The following is a 26,602-nucleotide window of genomic DNA, read 5'->3' on the forward strand; positions in this document are numbered from 1 at the left end:
AAAGAAATCCATCAAGGAGGTTTCTTCTGGTTAGAGAAGATCCCAAAATCCTACAGTTGTGTACAGTCCACCGTCTTTGCTGCTGATCCCCTCTTTTTAAAGGCTATTTCCTACTTTTCTTTCTTAAGTCTTTTTGATTTCCTCTTGAAACTGGACCCTTTAAAGATCAGTCATTGCAATATTAGACACTGTTTTGTCTCTTCTGAAGAAAATATCCTGCGAAATGGAGAAACACATCAACCTTGACTGAGGTCCAAGTTATTAAAGCAAGGAAGAGGTTATTCTTTGGGGAGCTCAGTGAAAAAAAAAAGTCACAATAGAAATATTAAAGGAGTACTGAACAAAATAAATGGCTTCTTACTTGTCCAGGAGTCAGACTGTTAGCAGTGTAAAGTATGTGACCTAGGATGCATGAAAAGGGGGAAAGAATCAAGATGAATGATCTATGGTAAAACAAAGCTGAAAGTTTTGGTATAGGCCAAGATTGTAGAATCTGTGGAAAATCAGTGCTAGACATAGCCTCATCACTGGTAATATGAGCCAAAATAGTTATCTGTCTTTTCTGGCTGAGAGTTACAATACACAGTACCTCCAATCTCAGTTGCCATGAACATAAGGTATTCTTCCCAAGATTTACATCTTTAAAATATATGAACTGTTCATAAGTGATTCCCAGGCGTTTAGTGTTTCAGATGCTTTTCTCAATCTCGTAGTTGTAATTTAAGAATTTTGGAGTCAATCTTCCTGTTGAAATATGGAGCTTCTAGATTCTGTCCAATGATGACAGTCCCTGTTTAGCTCCTTGCCTTCAGCTCTCCCCAGCATTTCTTCCTGGCTTCAGGGAGACTTTTGCACATTTTAAGAAGGAGGAAAATGTTGCCAGTAAGTTCTGCAAATAGTTAGAGAACTCTACAGTTATATAAAACTTATGGGTCACACACTACATACTTGACAGCAGACCAGGTCAGTAGCTTGCTTTTCTGGGTTCATGTTCAGCATGAGTTTAACACACTGAAATGAAGATTATGCAGTGCAATTTAGGTAGAATTAGCTGGCAGTTTCTGTGCTGAAGCTGTCTAGCAGTTTATCTGAGAGCATTCTGGTTCTAGCTCTTTACAGTCTTGCCAATATTTGAGTGATCAGCTCCAGAATCTCCTCAACCCAGATTAAAAGTTTGAAGTTGGCAAAGAATACTGCTAGGTGACCAAAGTTGTGTCCTTTCCAGTCATTGTGAAAATCATTCCTGTTGAGTTGCAAGCCTATGAACTTGTGTGGAAGCAGCAGCAAGAGCCTGGCATCTAAAATCTTGAATGATTTCATCTCCTTCAGCCTGTGGCTTTAAGGCCATGGAAGACTGTTTTTCCTGAAAACTTTTTCCTTCATGGATATTTTGATGTTGGATATTGGAACTGAGAGGAAGAAGTTTCTACATGTCAGTGGAGTTTGGTCTTTCAGTAGGTGTAAACATTGGGAATCTGTGGAAGGCATGGCCTGGCAGAAAGGTGGGCAGTAAAAGGTATGGAACAGAGAACCTTAGCCATTGCTAAATGGTGAGGAGAGACATCTGAAGTGAACTGAGATGCTGTCTTCTGCTGCAGTACAGCACTGTGATGGACTGGCAGGGCAAGGGGAGAGTGGTGTTAGCAGGAAGCAGAGAGAAAAGGCTGCAGCCATGAGTTCTAGAGGTTTTTACTCACTGGCAAACCCAGAGGATGTCTGATGGCCCAAGATGACTTTCCCTCTGCCAAGAGCTGTCCCTCGAGAAGAAGACAACCCACTACTGCTACCAGGCAGTCCAAGTGACTTGAATCTGCATTTTAGACCTTCCCTTGGGTTCTGAATTCCAAACTGACTGATTGATTGAGCTCAAGTTGTTCTTACAACTCATGTGAGGAAAGAGGAGTGCTGTGTGAGCTTGTGGGTGTTAATTGTGTTGCTTGTTTGTCCAGGCATCCCCCTGTCACCTTCTGAACTTTGGGTGGACAGGAGGGAGGGCTGGCTTGTCTGTGAGCTGTCTCACAAACTGGCAGCTTCTAGAATCTGAAAGGAAAACTTCATTGTTAAATGAACCTCACTGTGGGACTGGATTTTATCTCCTCAGACTGTTTGTTGATGATTTGTTCCTCGTTTGTGGTATTTGGTTTGGAGCTGCTGGGATCACATTTATTCTGTTGCAGGAAAGTCTGTGGGTCCCAGACATCTTAAAATTCACGTTCCACATTGGTGGAACACCTTTGCCATCAGATTCTGTCCTTCTTATTTTTGTGTTGCTTTTTCACTTTTCCAATATGAGAAACACCACTTCCTTCCACAGCGGTTCTAGAGGAAAATCTCAGGGCTATAAAACCCTCCTTTATATTTTGATGAGTTAAGTGTAAAAGTGACGTGGAAATAACTGATACCAAGCAGGAAATGGTACAGCATGGCAGACAAAAAGTGTGGCTGCATTCCCAACAGCAAGACTCAATTTAATTGTCTCTTCAGCTGCTCGAGTAAAACACTTTGATCCATTTTTCTAACAGTCATCTGAAATCGGGCATAGAACCAGGCAACATTGTGGTTTTCCCCTTTTGGTTTTGCTTGGATGTTAAACACCCAGCATGTTCCATGGAAATTGGTATTTATTGCTGTTTTCTCAGGCTCACTGTAAGGAATATTAGGTATGATCTCTGTAGAACACTATTAAAACCACATCTGAAACAAGGCAGTGAAAACCTTTCTTGTTTAGGAGTGGTTTGTAAAGGTTTTTCTGTTTAGCTTTGGTGGTATTATTAGTAAAATTTGGAGGTGAACTGAACCCAAAACTTGGGTTTAGTTCTGCAATCAAGATGAGATGGAAATGGGCAATAACCTGCAGCCTCTAATATGGAATTTATCCTTTCCCACCAATAGCTGACAGTCTCGTTCTGAAGGGAAGGGTTTGGTGAAATCCTGATTCCACTCAGGTCCATGGTAAAAAATCCCAAACCAAAGAAAGACTATTTAAGCCAGAAACACAAAAGTCTCCTGAAAATTTAGGGCCTTCCTTTCATTAGCCAGCTGATTCTCCCATTGAGGATGGCAGAAGGGCTCAAATCTGTGAAACTGCATTTTTTAATATTCCTTTGCCTTGGAAAGGGCAGATAAAAATGCAGCTTCATACTCCACCCTCTGTAAGAGTATTAGACAGAAACCAGGCAGAAACAGGATCTTCTATATAACTAATCAGGATCTTTTTCTGTCTCCATACATATTTTTCCCAGGGTGCTAGGATGGTAAATATTTTAGCAGAGGGAATTAACTCTACTTCTCTTCCTTTATGTTCTGTTATCTATGGGACTAGCCCACACCCTCACTTTGCCTCATTTTTGGCTCTGTTTCTAAACCCTAAAATTCCTGTTCCTGCAGTGAAACACAATTAAATTGAAGCTTAATGTGGTGCCTGTTTTATGTAATCTTGCTTTCTGGCTTTTTTAATTCTTCCAAGTCTGAATCTCATGAATCAATGTGTATTCGCGTTTCATCTGAAAATTTCTAGCTCTCCTCAGAGTGCCCTAAAGCTTCCCTTTTTTGGTTTATGAAATAATAATAAAAAGCTTAACTCCTCAGATTAAGTTGTAGCTGCTTTATACATTAGACAGGCAATTTCAGTTTTACAAAGTAAAAATGGTGTGAGAGAGAAATTGCAGCTTGATTATTTTTTAAAAATATTCAGATTAGAATGTCATCTTTTATGAGTTTTTTTTTTTTATAACCACTTAGATTGATACAACTCTCTAAAGCTGTTCTGTTTTTCATCACACATTCTCATCTGTAAACCCTTCATTTTTATTAATCTCTGTACAATCTGTACAACTCCGAGATTAATCATTTTAAAAGAGCTACTCTGCGAGTGTTAAGGATTTGCTGGGCTAATGGTAAATGCAAGTGCTTCTAAATACTCTACAGCACAGAGCTCTTCCTTTGTAAGTATCAGCCTTTGTTTCCCAGTTATCTAGAATTACATTTTATGGCTGTGTTTCCAGGTCTGGCTGTCTAGATCCAGAGAACAAAATACACTGAGTCCTTTTTTCACAGCTAACCCAAACTCTAAATATTTATAGTCCGTTTCTGCCTTTGAGCAGTTCTGATTGAAGGTAAAGGGAGTTGTATATTTACAAATAATGGCAGAGCTGGACTGTGAGGCCAAATCCTTCGGTCCTTGCACAAACAAAAATTAGTGTTGGATCCTGGCAGGGCACTTTGGCTGCATCTGGTCTTGCTTTTGTGTTCTTTTAGGACCTGTGGAGGGATCAGTCTAGCGTGTCTCCTAAGTGTGGCTCTGGGTCTTACTGGGGATTTTTTCTGGCTTTTTTTTACTCTTTGGTTAATTCAGTTGAGCTTGTAAGGCATTGTCTCTTTGCCTACTTAAACACAGAGTGCCTGACTAGAAAAAATCAGAATTAAGGACTGTCCTACCCTCTGGAGATTTCCATTTAGTTAATGTATTGCAGGTAAAAATTCACCAGTTACTTGTATTCCTTGTGTACATGACATTGCATCCCCTCATCATCTCTTGCATGCAATAAAGCAGGTGTTTGAGTTTAATAATGGATTTAGATTTGTATCTGTTCTTCTATCCCTGCTTTTTATTGTAGTATATAAACTCCAGCCATATGAAACAAGCCAACTGTGCCAACTGTGATGTGCACTTTGTGGCATAAATCTTGAGTAAAGCATGGAGTAAGGAGGCTGGGAGAGCAGGAGCTGTATTTCCCCAGGAGGTTACTATGGATGCAGAGGGAAGGCTCAACTTGAAGAGAGCAGCAGTGTAAGGACAGCTTGTGAAAACTCCTCCTTCAGTGTTCCAGTTTCCCACTGACTGGAAAGAGTATCCACCTGTTAATTTCTATCCCCCCAAAGGTCAGATTATTCCACAGCGCTCCATAATGAATAAATAGTGTTTTAACCAAGAAATCTCTCACAATGCATTTTGCTGTCATCAGCCATATGGCCCTGCTGAGTACCAGCCAATGCTGATGGAAATGTGCCCAATGCAAAATGGCAAATAGGGCTCCTGGTCATTAAAGCATCTCTCCCAGGGAGCTGGGTAAGGACTTAGTATATTATGGGTCAAGGGGCTCAAAAACCAGGTTTTAATCTTCGTGGCTTTGCAGTTGTATATGCAGTTTTAGTCAAGTATAACTAGAAATAAGGGGAGGAAATATGTAAAAGGCTGTTGGGGAAGGCTTCCCAACTGTGCAATAAAAACTGAGATGGAGATCATTTGGAGGACACCTCTCACTCATAGAGCCATTCCTTAGGGCACAGGCAGGGTCTTTGTTCTGCCTCTTATTCCTGGGAGGAATTATTTCAGGACTGACTGGTCTTTACAAAAAAGGTTTTCGCTGAAAGATGAAAACCATGAGAATTTGGAGGGAAAGTGGGAACTGTGTTTTATGGTATAAGATTTTACTACATATTCCTGCTTCTCCTTCTAAAGTTTCTGTCCTGGGAATTCTTATCTGCCTTTGTGTCTGTTGTTTATTGTAGCGTTTAAGGTTGTTAGGACAGGCGTGAAGGGGAGGTTACACTCAGGGTGACCAGTGCTGAAGCTCACATTTACCCTTGATTTACTGCTGTGCTACAGGTCAGCAACAGCTTCTGCTGCAGAACCTCCTTCTTATCAATGGTGCTTCTCATTCCATTCCTGTTTCAAAATGCACTGTGTAATTTGTGATCAACGTGGGTATCACCATGGGTTGGGGGATTTCAATATTCCTCTCCCCAGCTTTTTCTGGTTTTTTTTGTTCTTTTGTTGTTTTATCCTTATTTTAGTTATTTTTTCACATGTACAGACTTGCTGCCTTTAAACAGAGAGGAAAATTTGATGCTGGTGGGGAATCCATGCTGATCAAATAATAATAGCAAATGGTAATTTGTTACTTGAATTAGGCTGCAAAAGGCCACCTGTGGGCTCTGGGCAGAGAGGAGACCCTATTTATTTGGTCATGGTGCATATCTATAGCACAGTTTAATCCATTTAAATCAGCTAATGGTATCTTCTTTATCTAGTATTACAGCTATTACTACAGAGCAGAGATCCTTGCTTGCCCCCCCTCCATAACTGATTTCATCATGATCACCTTAAAACTGAATTAAAATTGAAATAAGCAGAGCATACCTTCCCAAAAGATGTAGCCTTTGATTTGAACATGCAGGTAGAGCCAGGGTTTGACATCAGCACTGCAGAGCTGACCTCAGAGAACACCTCTGGCAGGCAGCAGGGGTGAGCAGTGGGGAGTGCAGCCACCTCTGCAGGGAGAGCTGCTCTGACACCGCTCCCCTTTAGCCATGTCCCACATTCCAGCTCCACTGCCAGTTCTGCAAATCACTTAAGAGGTTTAAAACTTCCTTGTAATTCTACTCTGCACATGAACTTTGAGGGAAGGGAAAGGAAGGACCAGTGAAATGAGAGTCTGGACCTCAGGGACCCCTTCAAATTGCTATTGCAAGCATTTGGCAAAGGCTGGGATAACATCCTACATATCCATCTTTGTCCCTAGCTGTGTGCCCTGGGGTTTTGTTCTGGGCTTTCTAATTTCTGGTGTTGTGTAAAACATGTACACTTACCACTGCCAATGTACACTTCTGCAAGTGATAATGTAACATACTCCTTCAAAAATTAAACTTAAGATCTATTTACAGGATTTTGTGCAGCCATGTTCCAACATTCAAGATGGGAGAACATAAAATTTTGATTTAATTAGACAAAACATATGTCTGTGGCAACCCCAAACCACACCAAATTTACAAATTCTCAAAATTATTGCAAAAGCTTATACCTAGTAGGGGTAGGCTATTTTTTTAAATTTTATTTTTATAAAGGGTTAATTTGTAGTGCATCCTGCAAGCTGATACGTGGGATAAATAGTTTAGACACTGATTTGTAATCTCTGTTTATGAGTACATGACTGCTATTCTTATAAATGTCATCACTTGCTTGGTAGTATCAGGTAATATCTGAGTCATGAGGTGCTGACAAAAATCCACTGCACTTAATGTGAAACTTGAGGCATTTTGCTCATTCCAAAAGATATTAGCAATAGGCAGCCCCACGTTTGACTGATAAATAATGTGAACATGTGCACATGACACCGTTGTGCTGCTATGTGAATTTTTTCCTCTTACCTAAAATCTTTGTGGAAATACATCAGAGTTCAAATCATGACAATTTCTTTCTTTTTCCCTTTTTCCCCTGGATGCCTTAATGGACACTAATATTTGTGTGTATGGAGTCAGTGCATTGTGCCAGTGGGAGCAGATCCTTGTGAATAAAGGCAGAACAGGTTTCCTTTGGTGAATTTTGCTTGAACTTGGATATCACGGCTGTAAAAGCCAACTCTGCATATGTTACCACGGACTTAAGAAAAGAAACCTCTCACATGGAGCTGAAAAATATTTAATTTTTTTGTTATTCCCCTCTTACAGACACACAGCAGGATATGAAAATGAGAACCACAGTGCTCCCATGTTGTACAGCTGTGGGGCCCAGTACAGAATACACACCCACGGAGTCTTTAGAGGCATACAAGTGAGTATTGTGGGGCATTCTTCATAGGGAAGTAAAACTGCTGCCTGTTAATAGTGTTCATTCATTAGTTCACTGATGTTTGTACACCCATCCTTGATTTGTGGCTTCCTCATGTTGTTGAGAAATGTTTGTAAGTGTCCTGACTCCACTGAAGCCATCGAACCCTAACACAGGATTTCATTCACACACAGCCATTTAAAATTGCTCATCTCTCCTTCTGAAACAGATCTGCAAGGCAATATTCCCTACCAGCTTCTCAGGGTGGTCCAAAATAGGTGATCCAGTTTCCAGATTCTAGTTCCAATCATTCTGGCCATGTGAATCCTCTGTGGTTATGATGGACTACATCTATTAACTACATATATGAAAGTGTTAGATGACATTTTGCTTTGATGTGTTTCTGAAACTTCACTGATTCAAATGTATTTCCTTAAGATGAAATATGTGATTGTTTCCTAATAACTAAGTAATTAGTGGATATTTGGGAGGAACTTACCATCCATGGGAGCTCATTTCCTCCTTTTCTGTGATGGTCATATCATTATTAAACACCCCTGTAAAAAAAAGTCATTACAGAGTATCTGTCTCTTCTGTGTTGCTCTGTGTTGTCAACATACATCAGTGTTCTCAGATAGCATCTTTTCTCCTTTTCCTTTTCTGTGTAGTTTAGCAAGTCATTATTCAGTGGCAAGCTCTCAGAAACAGGCTCCTGAGCCAGCTTTTTTTGTTGAGTGAATAAAAGTAAATGGTTGACATTGTTTAAGGAAGTTAATTATCCCAGAAGGAGGAGATCATCTTTGGTGGAACATTGTGACAGTGGCCAAAATGCATTAAGGCTGAACTATTCACCAGCTCCACCTAGACAGTTGTTTTTGTTTTGTTGTTAATCAGTTTGTGTCAACCCAAGACATCCATTTCCTTGTCCTTTAACTTCATAAGAGTATTTAAAATAAAAAGGACAATGCTCCTCCGACTCATGCTCTTACCTTTCACCCTGGTGTAAGCTTAAAACTATTCTATGTGGCAAGGAGAGTTGTGCCAGGATTGTGTGGTTATAGAGGAGGTCAGAGTGTGGCCCATTCAATCTCACATACAAGCACTGGTGAGAGAATTCACTGAGCAGAGTTCACTGCCCTTCACCTTCTGACAATCTTAACGCTCTGCAAAGAACCGACGAAGGCACGCTAAAGTTGTTGATGTAGAATAAACCAAAATTTCCTATTTCCAGTATGATCTACCTAAGTGTCTCTTTGTCCTGGGGAGGTGTTGAGTGTGTGAAGTCAAAGCTGAGAGCACACAGGTGGCCTTAGCAGGTCTCTGTCGTTGCAGGACGTGAGGCGCGTGCCCGGAGTGGCTCCCACCATCGTGCGGTCGGCGAGCGAGACGAACGAGAAGCGTCCCTTCATGTGTGCCTACCCTGGCTGCAACAAGAGATACTTCAAGCTGTCCCACTTGCAGATGCACAGCAGAAAGCACACTGGTGGGTACAAATCACGGCAGAGTGGGCAGGGGAGGGTTTTGAGGCAGCACGAGGGGCAAGAAATGCTCTGCCAGGTTAGAAAGTGCGAGAATCCATCGGATGAGTGAGTGACTCTGTCAGCTGGACAACCCTTTGTCAGCTGGACAACCCTTCTTTGTCAGCTGGACAACCCTTCTTTGCCAGCTGGACAACCCTTCTTTGTCAGCTGGACAACCCTTCTTTGCCAGCTGGACAACCTCTCTTTTGGAGCTGAAGGCTCTCTGGATCCAGCTGAGAAAAACACACAGCAAGCAGATTTCCTCCCTCCCTCTCTTACTATTACAGGGCTGTGAGTTGTTTCCTCTTTTAATTTTTTTTTTCTTCTTTCCCCTCCTCATTTGGGATCATTGAATCTCACTCCAAATCTCATCTAATGTTAATTATTAAGAAGTTTCCTCTTAGAAGATGGATCTAGACATTCAGCATCCTCTGGTTCTCCTGTGTAAACCTTTTCTGGTTGGGGGTGTGGGCAGGGATTGGCGAAAAGATTCCCTGCTATGGGATCTATCCATGAGGAATTGAGCCTGAAGCCAGTCATTTGTAGGCTGATATCTCAATTCTCTCTGAGTTCAGGAAATAAGACCTCAGAATGTGGAAATCAAATGCTCTGCTGCACCTTGCCAAAGAGTAAACAGAGTTATTTTCCCTATTGGGAGATTTATGGTGTTGGACATGTAAAACTATGATACATCTTTAGATATGTTCCTTATGGGTTCTTGATTTTTTTTTTTTTTTTTTTTGATTGCCTGTCATATTTTTATTTAGAAAGTTCTTTCTGTGCTTACCTAGAAGTTTGTGGATGTAATCTGTAAATATGGATGTTCAGTTAACCATTGATATGATGGAAGATCAAAGGGCTGAACGAGAGAAGGAAGGCAGCCCATGCTGGGTGACCTAGCAGATTGTCTAACATTTCATAAAAGATAGTTGTAATCTTCTCCTTTTGGAGACCATTCAGTCAGTTAATTGTGTAAAATATGAGGAATGCACACAAAGAACTTTTAATTAACGAATGGGCAAATCAAAAACAGAAACAGCTGTCTTCAGAGCTGCTGAAATTAAAAAAAAATAAGATATTTTAAACTTTAGTAAGTACAAGTTCATATTTAGAAAGGAAAGTCTACAGAAAGGCTGTTCTACTTTCTATAAATAAATTTGAGCCAAGAACATTTGGAAATCTTTTGAAGGCCATTAAATTCAGTATTTTTCTCCATTATGCCTAAACAGTTCTGAATTTTTCTCATAATCCCTATTTCCTTCATTCCTAAATTGATTTACACTGTGTTTTAGCAGTCAGTATTTGTTTGTTCTTTATTTTATTTCATTTAGTTGATTTGCTTTCCCAGTGTTATTTCTGGATCAATCACAAGGACTTCAACGTACACGTGTTATGTTTTTTCCTTATCTGGAGAAGATTTTTAATATTTTATCATATATATTGTAGGCTTGTAGAGTCAGAAAAACCTCCAAAAGCCATAGGGGATAGGCCTATGTCTGTCTAACCCCCCAAAAAACCTTCTCCCATTGCCCTTGGGGCCATACATGCCTCTCCTCTGGCTCATGCTGCAGTGGAACTGGGTGAAGGAAAAACATTTCTTCCCCCTCAAACACTTTTTCTGCACAGGTGGGCACAGATCCTTATGCACACATTTTGATGTCTTCACAGCAAAAATTATTTATTTCTCAAATCTTTGCAAGTTTCTTTCCATCAGAGGTCAGCTTTCCTCCCAAAGCTTGTGTTTGCTGACACCAGCATTGCTGTGTAAGATTTTGAGGCTGGCTGCAGCTGAGGAGAGGAAGTAAGGGATGGTGCACTGCTGGAATGAAAATTGCTTGGGTAGCTTGCCTGGCTGTGCATTCAGATTTAGGATCAGAAGGGAGTTTTCCCCCTTTATTAGGTGCCAGGGTTTTGCCCTCAGCCTGTTGAGTGGGTTCTAGACATTTCCTATTATGATCTGGGACTTCTGCTTACCAAATTCCCAGCTGCTGCAGAGGTTAAGAATATGATGCTCTTCATTTCCTGTCTCCTCCTGTGGTCTGTCCTAGATTTTGGGAATGTGTGGTGAACTGTGGGAGCATTTGGAGGGGATAACTTCCCAATTATCATATTTTCCTGCTTGATGTGTGGATGATCTGGACTTAGTGGCCATGAAGGTTTTCCACTGCCATGCTCTTCAGGAGTCCTGGGCAGTCAAACCCACTGCTGTGATGAAGATCCATTTCCTTTGCAACTTCATGTGTTTGTCCAACCCTGACTTGTTTCTCCTGCATGTCAAAAGCAAAATTTGGAACCAGTTTTCTCCAAAAGTTACGTGGTTGTGTTTGTCACACCACTCCTAATCAAACCAAAAAGTTTATTAATCTGCCTGAAAGGTGATTCTGGACTCACCCACAGGGTTGAAGCTCTTCCACCTTATGCTTAGTGTAGTGTTAGGTCAATGATTTTGGCCATTTTTAAAAGGATGAACACGTGATTTGAAAACAAGCTGTTACACATATATGATATTAAACCAACAGATTGTATCTTTGCAGGACATTGCTGGCTCTAGATTATATTTTTTTTTATTTCTATAATAGATACATACAAAGGACTGGCTCATCAGATCTTACATCCTTCTTCCCCTGTTGCAGTATTGCAAAACCAAGCAAGGCCCTGAAGTAGAAAGTTGGATTCTGTAATCAGTTTTTACCAATGTTTCTAACAGCCTTCGTTGAAAATATGTTAACACTTTGTACCCTCTGAGGCTGCTTATCTGTTCTTAACAATGCCTTTATTGAAACATGTACAGCCAAAAGAGCTTTTTTCTTATCTTGGTGTATTTTGCTGAAGCAGATAGGCCTCTGAAATGAAATGCAGAAATACATCTAACTTTCCAACTTTGCAGCAAATAATGCGAGTTGGCATTCTTTGGCAGGCTTCAGGCACTTCCTTGCAGAAACAAATTGATGTCTAAACCTCCATAAATTTCACTTCTGCTGGAAGCATCAGCATTCTTGCCAGAGACCTTTTGGGTTCAGTGTCACTCACTGGGAAAACTGGATTTATCCTAACACAGAGAGAAAATCCTCTGCCTGTTTGCCAGGGATGTTCTTTAGCCTAAATAGGCACAGCTGCAGGTATGATCTGCAATGGGGTATGAGAATCTGTAGATCAGGAAGGTTGTCCTTTATGGTAGGGTGCCAAGCTGTTTCCTTTCATGCTGATATTTCTACAGCATAAAATAAAAATACGAGATTAATTTCAGAATAGTAATATGTCACAGCTGAGCTATGGTGTGATGACAAAAGAAAATATTAACTATAAAGGCTCCCTAGTAAATAAATAATCATGTATTTTGTGTGAGTTTGCTAAATCAAATCATATTAAATAAAAATGTAGAATTAGCAAGGCAAAGTTGTGATCATGGGACTTGTTTGATTAAGTGGACACACTTAAGGAAAGAGGTTTAAATTGGTGAAGGATGTATAGACCAGCCTTCAGATTCTCATTCACACTTGCAGTCTCTGGTTTCAGAATCAGCCTCCTTTTCTCATGTGCTCTTGTTAGTAACAGGCTCTTACTCCTGCAGAACTCCGTAATTAAAAGCAATGACTGTGAATATTTTGTGCAACTGCTACAGCAGTAGAATTTTCTGTTTTCCCATGTCCCTGAACAAATTTTCTCCAGAGAAAACAGGCACACTTCCCTTAGTTTAACTACTTTTGACAAAATCAGTTTGTTTTATTAGAAACATTTATTGCAACATGTGCAAAGGCAGATTCTCTCTTGTTTTACAATTCTTGACCTTTTAAAAAAAAGTATCTTCCTAAATATTGAAGGCATGCCATTCCCTCTACCCTCTCTCATCTTTTTTGTTCCATTATGTGCTAAGTTCAGCCTTTCTTTTTGTTCCCTCTTTCAGTGGTGTAAGTAATCATGTCTCAGGTAGAAGGGCTGGAAGCTCCATCTGCATCTCTTTTGTTTTGGGGCTCTGTGTGTTCACATAAGGAGGATTTTACCCATTACTGGGTATTTTCATACATAAAGAGGTTTCAGCCTTTTACTGGAGAGGCTTTGGCAGGCCTGGGGAAATGAGATGCTCTCACTGTGGGAATTTAGTGGGGTGCTAAAACAGACTTTTATTAATCTGGGATGTTTCTGTTGTCCTGTTCTGAGGAAATTTGTGGGAGCTCACAGGCATGTGACAGTCAGCTTTGGCAGCTGATGTGGAAGATGTCAAAGGAAAAGGAAATTAGGATTTCTGTATAAATGTTGTGCCTCTTTTTGTTTATTTGCTCTTTGTTTTCTTCCCAGTGTCATCACATCCCTATGTAAACATTTCAGATTGATTCCTTTAATACCTGCATGGGTTAAATCTGACTTCAATTTAATCAAGATTATTTCCCAAAGTATTCCAAGAAATACTTTTATGTGCATGCCATCAGACCCTCTACGCTGTTTTATTCCAATACTTCCTTAAACATCTTCTAAGTTTATATTGCAATTAGCAGACAATCATCCTGTCACAGCATTCTGCTCTGCTGACATTCCCCCTCTTAAATCTGCCAAAGGGCTGAATTCCTTGGAAGTAAGTGGTTTCTGAAAGGCAGGCACCCCCAGGGAGTCCTTGTGGTCAAAGTGTATGGAACTATTTCAAACACCTGTGGCAACTTTAATCTCTTATGCTAATAAATTAAGCACAGCAGACATAGAAATTGTCCACACCTAGGTCTGAGAATCAGTAAACTCCTTTGGGGTGACTGTCACAGGAAGTTAGCTTGTTCTTGCAGATTTAGTTGGTTTTGTAAAGTTTTTAATTTTAGCTGCAGTGGGATGAATTTGGAATGCTCTCTTTAATATTGCTGCTTATTCTCTGTCACCTGGATCAAAAGGCATCTGCTTTAAACTAAACTGGTTTCTTCTGGTGTCTCTGCATACCAGTGCCACCAGAATACACTTCCTCATGATGGTAGAATCAGACATGCAGACACCTGCAGCCAAGTTTTATCAAAGGGATAGGTTTTCAAAATGAAACAGGGAGAAATCAAACCCGCTGCCAGCTCCAGGTGGTGTTTTCATGTAGGTCCTTCCCACAGGAGCTTTGGTTTACATCTCAGCTTCCCACAGCAGGCAGAGCAGGTCCCAGCTGCTCCAGAGTGTCCCTCCCAGATAAAGCCCAGGATCCTCCCAGCTTTGCAGTGAGAGATGTTTCACTCCTGCTCCTGTTGAGGCTCTGAGCTGTGGCACTGGAGCCAGACTTTATCTGGGCAGAAATGTAATTATAGCTGAGGCTTCAGCAGGATTCCAGGGACCTCAGTTGAGAAGTAAGCCAGACCTGGGAGATCACTGAGCTCCTCCTGTAACATCATAAGGATTGTTTTGGCTTAACTTGGCCAAATTTCACCACCTCTGTGCTCTGCTACCCTCTGGTAGTGTTTCCCCTCTTCCCTCAGACTCCTCAGTTGCTGCATTTCTCTTTGCAGTTGGCTGGTGAAGTCCTTTGCATTGAAATCCATGTTCATTTGAGATGCTGGCTTGTAGGGATTTCTTTTTCTAAAACACTCAGAATCTTTTCACCCCAGAGAAATCCCACCCTGAGGATCTGTGCTGAACTGCATGTGAGGATGGGAAGAGTTTATATTTACATGAGGCTTTGCAATAATTCATGGCTTTGCCTGTGGGAGCTGTGCAGCTTTGTGAGAAATTCTGTTTAATGGTACTTTGTGGAAGAAACCTAATTTATGATTTGGGAAGAATATGTCTTTTTCTGAGGTTGAATTTTCTGCTCAGTTTTTTCTAATTAATTTAATGTGGTTAAAGCTATCACCTATGTGGATGGAACTTATTTAGTTTTTGCTTTTAACCTAATTTAGTTCAAACTGTGAGTTGTTACTCTGTATGAATTATTTGCTACTGAAACAGGTGGAAAGGGTTTAGTGGGGTTTTTAGAGAAATATAAACCAAGACATTCCTATTCTTTTCCAACAGAAAAAAAAATAAAAATTCACTCAACTGGAAATTGTTTGCAGCTTTAACCTAAGAAACTGTTTTCTTAGAGTGAGCAGATTCAGCATCAATTTCAGTGCAGTAGAATTATGTCAGCCTTTCCAACAGAGTTGTATGGCTTTATGAGAAATCAGTCCTGCTGTGCCACTGGACTGCTTCAGACTGCAGAGAAGCCTTTCAGAGCCACATGTTTTATCTTCTGACTCAGCCCGAGGTGTTCTCTCATTTAGCCACATGTTCTGACGACCTCTTTTTCCTCTCCAGGTGAAAAACCTTATCAGTGTGATTTTAAAGACTGTGAACGAAGATTTTCTCGTTCAGACCAGCTCAAAAGACACCAAAGACGACACACAGGTTTGTGGACAAGGCTTGCCTTAATTAGAGCTCATCTGTACATGGGAATTGTGATCCTCAACTTGTACTCCTGAACTTCTATCTATTTTTCTGATGTCTGCTCATAACACCAAATTCTTGAAGCTAATTTTAGGAGAAGGCCATGGCTAGTTTTTTTAACTGGCCTTTTAGCACTACTTGTGGTTGTTTAGGTGACTTTTACATCCTGACACCATCTTTTGAAACAACTTTCATAATAAAACTGTTTGCTCTATATTCTGTGTCCAATATAGAGAATATATTGTGTTTAAAACCAAGCAGTTCTGCAAGAAAAATTTGTCAATGTGTAAAACTTGCCCAAGGCCTATGTGTCATGTTTAAAACAGTAGTGTGAGGTAAGTTAAACCTATTGGGAGCACACAAAAATAGATTTCTGCACCTTGATTTTCTTTATGTTCTATTTGCTCCTTCAGGATACTCACTGTGCTAAAACACAGGGTCAGGATGAGCAATGTTTGCAGATCTTCCCTGGTGCAATGGTTTCAGGGGGGATTTGTTTATGATGGAGCTGTTCAGATGCTTCAGGCCCAGGCACTGGAAGAGGAGTTACAAGGGGTGGTGGCCTCATTAATGACTAACTTTCTGTAATGTGTAGGCACAGGGCTGGGAAGAGCAGTTACAGTAACTAGAACAAAAAGCTCACCCCTCACCCCCCTAAAAAAAAAAAAAATCCAGGCTTTTGAAACTTCAGAAATATCTGATTTCATTCCAAAAACATTGGGACATAAGAATAGATTTTTTTTTTTCTTTTTGTCTCTTAGGTGTGAAGCCTTTTCAGTGTAAAACCTGTCAGAGAAAGTTCTCCCGATCTGATCATCTGAAGACTCATACCAGGACTCATACAGGTAAAACAAGTGCGTAAACTTTTCTTCACATTTATATTTCTTTTTTTTTTTTTAAAATTTATTTTAAATTTTAAATCAATGTTGTTGTAAATTACATGATTAGGAAGTGTCTTAACCAGGATTCAAATATTCAAAACAGCAGAAAGAATTTCAGAGTCTGCTGATTTTTCAGTGTGGCTGTTTTCCCCTCCAAGTGTGATAGTCACTTTTCACAAAAGGGATTTAGGTGATTTTAGAAACTATGCTTTCTTCCTTCGTGTTTAAAGAAATTTCAGCTTGGCAAAATAAATTTTGTCAGCTATTATGAAATGAGCATCATGGTCTCAGCCCACAAATGTCAAGTTGATCTACTGCCTTTACTGAAAAAACCCTGCAAGACAGAAATTTTAATTCTAGCTTTAGCCAAAGGTCTGTAATCTAAAGTATTCGTGCCTACTCATGCTTCTCCCAAGTGTCAGTTGAGCCTAATGCAGGATAGCACCACAAAGCTCTTGCTCTTGCTGCTTGTACTGTAATCTCTCCAGCAGATAAAAGCAGTGCCTTTTGCAAACTCACACTGACAGACACTAAAGTAAAAGCTTACTCAAATATTCAAGGACCTTCCTTTATTTTTTTTTTTATTTTTTTTTTGATAGAAACTGTAGTATTTCATATAAATACAGGGGGAAAAAAAAAAGGAGGCCATTTTAGCCTACTCTGCCCTCACATAAATGTAAACACCATTAAGGAGCAACTGCAGCAAGCTCTGTATTTTAGTTTTAAGTGTTAAAATTAAGCCTGTGTACTGACATTTGCTGTTCCTTCTGCTATGTATGCAGTGTTTTTACCAAGTAATTGTTTACCTAGCACTTTGGCATGTTGTTGGATGTCACGGTGTTTTCCATGCTGGTGTTAACCTTTTAAATTCAGTCTCTGTACAGATGGACAAGGAGCCTGAAAATCTTTTTCTCCCTGCTAAGAATTCTTTTTTCTCTTCTGGACCATAAAAACACACATTTCAGACTTCCAAAAATAAAAGAGAAATTTTAATAAAGGAAATGATTCACCTGAGAACAATGGCATTTTCTGTGGCTCTGGCCAAATAAATGCTTCACCCAATGGCCACATCTACACTTGCAATCTGCAAATGGCAAAGGCTGTGCTCCTGGGTGAGCTGCAGGGCCTGGGTCTCTGTGCATTTGCATGAAGAAAGATGTTTTCTTAACCAGCAAGAGGTAATGTTCTGGGAGAGACAAAATGGCAAGTGGTTGTAACACGCTGGCAAGCCGGGATGAACAACATTCCCCATCACATTTCATTGCTAACTGATCTGCTAATTCAGGACTTGCATGACTCCAGTAATTTTTTTAGCCCAGATTAGCTACAGTGAGGAATTTGCTGTCTTGTTTTCTGGTGAAGCTGCTCTCCCTGTGATCTCCCTGTGACCTGAGCCCCCCAGACCCTGCCGTGGGTTCGCTGCCTGCCACTGGCACAGGGTCTGGTGTCATGGAGCCACTCCTGACAGCACTTCAGGATGTGTCAGCTCCTGAGGGGGATGAGCACAAGTGGTGGGTGGGGAGTTTTCATCTCCACCTTGTCCTGCAGTTTCATTCCTCTTTCTTTCTCATAGCCCCTAAATTTTGTGACAAAGCACCTAAATCAAGTTAACTTGCTCCATGTTAAATCTTGAGGAAGCAAAGCACAGATTGCTTCCATGCAATTCTGTCCTAATTTTCAGTCAACTGCCATTATTAAGATTCATGGATTTTTTTCTTCACAAGCAATTTCACTGTGACAGCAATCTTTGCTGTTGAAAGCAAAACAGAAATAAAACAATCAAAGGAAGTTTTCTCCATCCATAAACACGTTTAGCAATGGAAATGAGATTCCTGATATCTGTACCATGAAGCTGTACAAAGCAGTTGATGCCCAGCACAGAACTAATAGAGATTGCTTCCCCCTTGCTGGGAGAGGACAACCAGGATTGCTGGTGATAGTTCTGTGAGGAACTGGTCAGTCATAGATACCTCATCTGGGTTCTCAGGATGGTTTTGCTAATGCTGATGAAAAGAGACCAGTTTATGCAATCTGTGGGTTTTGACCAGACCAATTTTTTCCCACACTGTTCTGTGCACTCATGGGAGATAATTGATGCTTTTGCCAGCATCTATGCTAAGTGGATAAAGTAGATTTCAGGTACCCCCCTCCCACTTAAAATACCTCACATGGGAGTTTGCAAACAGAAATACACATTTATGCAAATCCCTTTTATGTCTGAATTTGGATTTGGTTTGTGAAATGCCCCAAGTGTGAGGTAAATAAGAAGAGAGGATGCCTGGGTGAGGTTGTACCACCCCAGCGCGTCTGGAGTGTGTTAGAGAGGATGAGGTGTGCAGACAGCACTGAAGAGCCCAGCCCCAGAGCTGAACATACTTTAAAATATTACATTTGTTTTGAGGGGAAAAAAAAAAAAGAAAATGGAAAGAAGAAGCATGAGTCACCGGGCACTGCTCTGAGCTAATGAAAGCATTCCATCAGCATTCCTGCGGCATCAGAAACGCAGCCTGAAATTCCAGTTAAACATTGTAGCAAATCAAGAGGCCAGGTTAAACAGTTAAAAAGTGGTGGCACTTCTTGTTAAATTTGAATGTGCTTTGCTTGGAGTTATTTGTAGTGAATATCATGCCCAAGGAAATGTTAGAAAAATGCTGTTTTGAGCATTTGACATCTCCCATGGATGTGAATCCACTTTACTTAGATAGTAGTGGAAAACTTTGAGTCTGGCTCAGCAGACTCCATGCTGAACTCTGTTGTTTCTACCACACTCACCAGTTTCAAAGAACTTCAGCCAAAACTCATTGAATTAGCTGGAAAAACCTCCCCTTGACTGGAGGTCAAGCTCTAAAAAGTCACTGACAGTTTCCAGAGTGACTAACAGTATGTCTGCACCACCGCCCGAGGTGCGACTGAAGCTTGTGTGAATGCCAGAGCAACTTTGAAACTTGGCCATTTGAGAGCTGAGAGTAGCATAATGATGGCAACAAGGTGTTCAGCAAGGGCCTGTCCTCAGGAATGAAGCACTGCAAAGTGTTCTGTGTCACCTGAAAAAGGCTGTTGTTAAACATCAGCTGAGGCAGAGGTAGGAAAGCACCGAGCGCTGATGCCAGCGGGAGCTGGGGGCTCTCCCACGCCCTCTCAGGACAGCCCAGGGTGCCTTTCCTCCTGCCAGGGGCTCTTCCAGCTCCTCACAGCCCTGCAGAAAGAAAACAAACAGCAGTGTCTCAGATGAGCTGTATGCTCAGCTAATAACAGGGTGTTTTGTTAACAGGTGAAAAGCCTTTCAGTTGCCGGTGGCCCAGCTGTCAAAAAAAATTTGCCAGGTCTGATGAATTAGTTCGTCATCACAACATGCACCAGAGGAACATGACTAAGCTGCAGTTGGCCCTTTAGACAGTTCAAACAAGTGAAAAAAACAGATGGGACATTATAAGCTACTGCAAACTTTCTCAGCCATCCTCGATCACCTCTGTCAGAGAGCTGCAGCTGTCTTCGCATCCTATTTGACACAAGTTAACTAAACCGTAGGATTCTGCTCAGCCTTGCCTTCCATTTGGAGCTACACGAGTTCCTAGTCAATAAGTTCAAGAGATATTTACTTGTGGTTTTGTACAGAAGCAGGCAAGATCGCCACAGTTTCGAGATTACCGTGCTTAGCTTTCATGTCTGTCTCCAGCTTTTTTTTTGGTGTTATTTTCACTTGAACTCTTCTAGGTACAAATGGCTGTACCTTTTTAATTCCTGCAGCTGGCAGGATGATTCCTCCCTGTTGAAGGGTAGCTCTGCACCTACATCACCCCTGCACATGCTGAGGTTCCTGGATGCTAGTACAGCTTTCCTCACAAAACGAAGGAACAGTCACCTGAGATGCTTCTGGTAACCTTTGTACTCGTCCTGCCAAAGGGCAGACTTTTAGAGTTGGGAGCTCTGCTTTTGAATTTCACGAGTCAAACCTTTTTTTTAAAGGTTGTCTTTCTAGAGCAGCTAAAGCCAGATGAACCAGAGCTTCTCTGTACAGAAAATAAGAATCTTACCATTAAGTTAACTTGGTTTTTAAAGAATTGTATAATTGAACCCTTAAAACTGTTTTGTCAATTAGCTCTTTCCTTTTTTCTCTCTCTCTTTTTAATGTATTGGTTTAAATTTATTCTATCATGAGATGTGTAGTTCTCCTTTACACAGAACTAATTCCAATCATTGTAGACATTTGGGATTTGTTTACAATGTAAAGCCACACTGGTTATGTGGCTAGCAAGCTGTATAAACTTAAAACTGAACTTCTAATGGGGCTGGTCCAGGATCTCCATTAACAGATTACTCTTAAGATAAGTAACTTAAAAAAGACTCTTTGTCAAGTATATGTGAAAAAGACATTATTAGTGTAAGGAAATATATTATTTCAGGGTTTTGGGAGGAGGGGTTTATTATTTACTTTTAATTGCTTGAAATTGTGTGTATATATATATATCTGATAATGTATTGCTCTTAGACATCTCCAATTAGAAAATGTATAAATATTAGAAGCATCACTGTTCTGATGTTGTTGCTGTTACAAACTATTGATAACACTAAGAATGTAACCTTCATTTTTCACTGAGCTTTCAATTAAAGCCCATTCAAAGAGAAACAAATGAGAGTCCAACAGATGTCTTGTTTCATGTCTGGTATTAAATTTCAAATGTCCTGTCCAATAGTATCTTTTTTTTTTTTTTTTTTTTTTTGTATATAAAGGTACCACCAGCACTGATGACCACTAGTTAACCTGTCCAGGTCTTGACCACAATTTATCCATCTCACTTGGGAATCATACTGGCAGCAGAAAACAGTGTCAAGTTTCATATTGTGCTATAAAGCAGTTGCTTCAATCGTTCGTCTTCTTACCCAACCATTCCTTCTCTTTCGACCCGTGAGATTTGTGTAAGAACTTTATAGAACAAGTAAAATCCCATTTATAAATAGAAGAACTGGCCTTCTGTAGAACTGGGCTGAAACCATAAGCACAGATAACTTCTTAGATTAGGATGTCATAGACTGACTTTTAAGTAAAAGTTAATTTAGAGTTGGGGTGGCTTAAATCAGTTCAGCAGGTTGAAAAAGACAGTCTTTCATAGATGATGAAGTGTGAAAACGAAGATAAAGAAATATTACTGTTTCTTTGTCATACTGCCTACTTTTCTTTGGAAGTAAGTACAGCCTGCCTCAGTGCCCTTTGCCCTTGCAAAATATTTGTATCTCTTTAGCAAAAATCTTTAATGTATCTTGCCAAGCTTTTTTCTCTAATGTACACAATGGAGTTCTATGATGGGTTGAGCTTTCTCTCTTAAAGTGCAGCTGCATCGTCAAGAAAACTCAACAGTTAATTCTTCAAGTCCTCTTTTTCGCCTGGGTATTGCATCACTGTTAATTACTGTTGGGGTACTGTGACTCATTTGTATCAGTCAACTTTATCTTCTGCTGCCAAAAGACAGCATCTCTCTGGAGAAACTCATAACAAGTGTGGCAAACATCAAATATTTGGAGCGAATGGTGTACATAAAACTGCACAGAATTAAAAAATAAAGCAACTCCTCCTGCTTTCTTGAAAGAAAAGTTCAGCTGCAATAACAATGTCCTCTGATTTACCCAGCAGTTCTCAGCAGCTACAAAACAATCTGTTTTTCAGTCTGCACCCAAAATAGAGAGCTGCCACGAGTGTTTATACTAAAAGCCAAAAAAAGAAAAATCAGCCTCCAGTTTTGCCTGCATCAGTCAAACATAAATAAAACTATCTTTTGTGAAATACAACCAAAACTCCACTGCAGCACAGGCCAGACTTCCAGTGACCTGTAAATAGCTACAGCTATTGATGAATATTGATTCATGGTTTGCTGCCTGGGGAATCACGTGCTGAATAACAATAATAGTAGATGGCTACAAGGGTGGGTTGATGAGTGACAGAGCATGTCCTTTTGCTTTTGCTGTCACCACTTTTTCAGTGAAAGACTTACTGCTACTCTGCTGTTTGATGATCATTACACCCCAAAACCTGCCAAGCACGGAGAGGACAACAGTAAATGTTTACAGGATTTTTGAAATTTTTATTCCCAGTTATTTTACGGTGTTTGTTACGAGAGGCATTTCATGACTCTGCCTTTCATTTCCCTGTTTTCAGGATTCTGTCAGCAAGGTAACCCACCTTTATGGAAGTGCTTTAGTGCATGAATTTCTCAGAAGCAGCCCCCAGAAGCTGGCTCTTGCAGCATGCAATTCCTCTTTTTGGGACACGCAGAGATTGATCAGCAGGCCGAGTTTCTGTGAGCTTGACCTCCACATGAGAGATGAGGGGGCTGCACTCTATTACATCTCACAAATATCCTCAGCTCTCTGGAAAATTTTCAATCCCATGATTAATTGGGCAAATCTTTTATGCCTCTGCCTCTTGTTCTTAAACTGGAAATAGTGGCTGATACAATTTTGGGTGATGGTTAATGTCTTAGTGGGATTGGCACACTCTCCTGTCCCATGGCTTCTATAGTCCCCCAAAATGCAGAATGTTAATTATATAGATAACACTTCTTCTTCTTCTTGCCACTTCACGAGGTACAATATGTTGAGCAGGAAAGGAAATGTGATCTCTGCCCTCTCTGATGGTGTCAACTGGAATTCAAGAGTTGACTTGAAGGATTATTTTTGAGGTAGGTGAGTCCAGCAAAGTGTCTGTCTGCTTTAGGAAAGCACGAGAGTTAACCTGCCTGGGTTGTAGCCACATGATCTGCTTCAGGTGCATGTCTCCATGGGGATGGACTGTGCTGACCAAACAGGAGGGTGCTTCAGTTAGGAAACCCACCTGGAGGCAGCCCATCCTTCAGCCAGGTGATGATTCCTGCAAGGGAAGGGGGGGATGTGTAAAGAAGCAGCTCTCTCCTTCTCTTTCCATGGTGGGTCAAGCAAGTTGTTCATTTCAGAAGCCATTCCAACCAGGCCTATCTGCTCCAGGATGTCAGTAGGATCCATTTCTCTGCTCCAACAACCCACCTTACAGAGCTGGGAACAGCTCCTGAAGATGCAGGTAGGTGCACTAAACCAGTGTTTCTTCCTCCTTTCCGCTCTCCAGACAGGCTCTGAGGAAAGCCCGTTGTGTGCAGCCTGTTTTTGTCATCCATGGGACCTGACAGCAAATCCAGCATGGTAAGCAAGCTGCACTTTGTCTAAAAGCCCAAGAAAAAACTCTGGAGCAGGTTGAGAGGCTCCAGAAAGGTCCTGGGTCCTCCTCCTAACATGAGGTGGGCACCCAAAGGCCACCAGCAGGCACAGGTGGCACCAGAGGACATGGAAAAGTTCTGCTGCTCAGTTCTGCTTGAGCCCTGTTTGTAACTTCCCCCTGGGACAAGTAGGGAAAATCATTGAGGTTTTCCTTGCTTGGGGAAGACCCTCACTCCCCTCCCTGCCCTCCAATTAACAAAAACATAATTAAAAGCAGTACATGCAGTTCAGAATGGCACTAATGGATAAGAAAGTCCAGCTGCAATATTTGGGAAGATCCCATAAAAGATTCATTAGGATTCTTTGAGTTATTGGAAGTGCTGATGACACAAGGGAGCCTAATGAAACAGAAGACCTGGTCACAAGAGCCATGAGTTAAAAAAAGCCCAAACCCAAACCCCAACCCCACTGACACCATTCTAAAAATTAGACAATTAAGAGTAAAACCAGGAATGTAGCCAGAACTATTCCACCTCAAATAATAAACACAAGGATAAGTTGCCAAGCGAGGTCAAAGAAGCAAATGGTAAAGTGAGTTTAAGAGACAGCTAGACACTTTTATGGGGAGAGAGGGGATTGAAGGATACAGTGACAAAACTGGGGGTAGAGTTGAGATAAACCCAGAGGACAGTGGTGGGCCAATAGCCTCAGAGAGTGCTCAGAGCCCCAGTTGTTCAGAAGAGATGTAGAGCAGCTTTTGGCATTTTGAGGGAGGCTTACCAGGGCTCTGGCAGCGTCCTGTGAGGGGTGGAGGGAAACTGCCAGAGCCTGGCAGGCAGCAGTGGGTGTGCTCCCAAAGGATGTGCTGATCCCAATTGCTGCCCTTGGTTTCACTAGTGAGATTCCCTGAGAAACCTGCTGAAAAGCAGATTTTTTGAAGAAATCCTACCCAAACACCTTGTCTTGTTGCAAGTTGCCAATGCAAAGCACAGAAAGAGATGCCAAAAAAAATAAAATCCCAGGAAGAAAACTTCCCTTTTATTTTCTTTTTGTTTTTCATGGAAGCCTACTTTTAACATAGGAAAGAAAAGGGTTGATTAGAATATGATTCAAATGAGGCAAAGGCAAAATATACAGAGGTTATGTTCTCTAGGAATGGAGTAGCAGGAAGACTGTGCCCCAAAGAGGCTGCAGGCCACAGATAAAGCTTTAATCCACAAATGTTTAAAGGCATGGAAAATCTTGAATGAGAGAGTCTTGTTGCAGGCAGGACTTTTCTGTTCCTGATGGCTAAATAACTATCCCATAGGTATAAATATAATTAAATTGCATCACTGCTTGTTTTAATGATGAATAGACATGTTCTGATGAGCTCTGGCAGAACCAAGATCCCAATCAGCAAAACAAGGCTGAGCAATAACAGAAAGACCTGGCTGATCACCCTGACTTGAATGGCTGGATAAATCTAATATAAACTAACTGTTCTTCCCCAGCATCAAAAAAAGCTCTTTGAATGCAAAGGATTTGTAAGAAAACACAGGGCACTGAGACACCTTAGTATGGAAGTGGAGGGGGGAAATACAGCTGTATTTTTTCTCAGGCTGCTTCTTTCTATGGCTCATTCCCATCTGAGTCATGGCCCAGACCTCCCATTCATTTGAATGAAACACTGAAAAACATAACCACAAAATAAAAAAAAAAAAAAACCCAACAAAAAGAAGTAACCTCACTGCCTGGAAAAACCCTACCCCAGAATTTCTTGGGAAATGGCCTGTACCTGTTCACGTGCTCTGTTGGTTCAATAATCTCATCTGCCTAATGTTTCCTCCCAGGAAAATCTCTGACATTTTTAACTCCATCAGAGAGGTTTTGAGGTTAGTTACGGTGTGGCTGCACAGCAAAGGTGCACTGTAAGGGCAAATAGAGGGGTTTTTATCAGCTCTATGGCCATCACCACAGCCCAGCAGAGCCCTGGCCAGAGCAGGAGGGTGCTTTGGTCCCAGCCACAAGACACCCATCCCAGTGGGATTGCTCTTGGGACAGCTGCCTTCCCAGAAATGTGGGGCCACCAAGCCCCCTCTGCCGCTGGAGAAGTTTCCAAACTTGCAACAGAAAGTTCCAGCCCTCACAAAGCAGCAATCAGAGCTGGAGACTCTTATGTGATGCAACTCCAAATGTAGTTCAGAGCCCATGTGTGCTGTTGTGCTGCTGTTATAGGCACAGCTCCTACCCCTGTGGCTCTGGGTAGCTACTGACAACTAAAAAATGTCAAAAATCTGGTGGCCTAGGGTGTTCTTCAAGTCTTGAGGTTACCTAGGGTGGTGCTTCATGCTCTGAAGGGTGTGTGCTCTAAACCACTCGCTGCTCCTCACCTGAGAGCCATGGGGATGAGTGCTTCTGCTATTAAAAGGAAAAATTAGTGAGAATCAGGGAAAGGTGAGAAGGCACTGGTGTGGCTGTGGAGTGCATGAAGCCCTGAGAGAGCTGCTCCCTCCCCAGCCCTGAGCTGCAGGACTGCAGCGTGCCCTGCTCCAGGCTCCCCTCCTGTGAATCCAGCCTGGGAAGCTTTGCAACACTGAAGGTCATGGCACGGGACAAACAACCTAACAACAGTCCAATATTTCTGAGCTGTATAAATTCCTAGTGTCTGCTGCAGGCAGAATCCAAACACTTGTGTCAATTCTGTACCATGCCCCAGACTGCCAAAAAACATTAATATAAGCATATTTATCTGGGCTGCAGTGTGTTACAAGAATTCATTAGGACAATATGTGATATGGTGCTGAAACAGAAGGCTGGGTTTCTCTGGCCAGAGATGAGGAAGTCTAGTCCCTGCTGAACTTTTACCACTGATAAAGACAATGTCTGCTGGCAGCATTCATTTTTTACTAGGCCATCTGCATCTAGTCAAGGATAACTTGACTTTCTGAAAAAGTCATTCATCAGAATCAACCCAGTACAACTTTCTCTTGATGAGTAAAGCAACACAAAGAAAGACCAAGATGGTTAATAAACTTCTTTGGGAGCAAAAGGTCAATGCTGGTGTAAACAAAGCAGTGTCATAGTACTATACAGAAGCATTGAAGTTC

General features: G+C 41.2%; 1 protein-coding gene across 2 annotated transcripts in view; it reads left to right on the forward strand.

Moving 5' to 3' along the window:
- The window catches only part of WT1 (WT1 transcription factor), a 34,408-nt gene extending 13,446 nt beyond the window's left edge, over window positions 1-20,962 (forward strand). Inside the window, exons 5-9 of one of the 2 annotated variants that reach the window (XM_023928469.2) lie at window positions 7,450-7,552; window positions 8,882-9,032; window positions 15,322-15,411; window positions 16,212-16,295; window positions 19,603-20,962. In XM_023928469.2, the coding sequence (XP_023784237.1) occupies window positions 7,450-7,552; window positions 8,882-9,032; window positions 15,322-15,411; window positions 16,212-16,295; window positions 19,603-19,724 (550 nt within the window). In that variant the 3' untranslated portion in view covers window positions 19,725-20,962. Of the gene's footprint in view, window positions 1-7,449; window positions 7,553-8,881; window positions 9,033-15,321; window positions 15,412-16,211; window positions 16,305-19,602 lie in introns of both variants that reach the window. The other variant, XM_023928468.2, reaches the window with a different exon arrangement.
- Window positions 20,963-26,602: the final 5,640 nt, after the last annotated feature.

The sequence above is a fragment of the Cyanistes caeruleus genome, chromosome 6, assembly GCF_971803275.1.
Source record: "Cyanistes caeruleus chromosome 6, bCyaCae1.hap1.1, whole genome shotgun sequence".
Taxonomy (NCBI): domain Eukaryota; kingdom Metazoa; phylum Chordata; class Aves; order Passeriformes; family Paridae; genus Cyanistes; species Cyanistes caeruleus.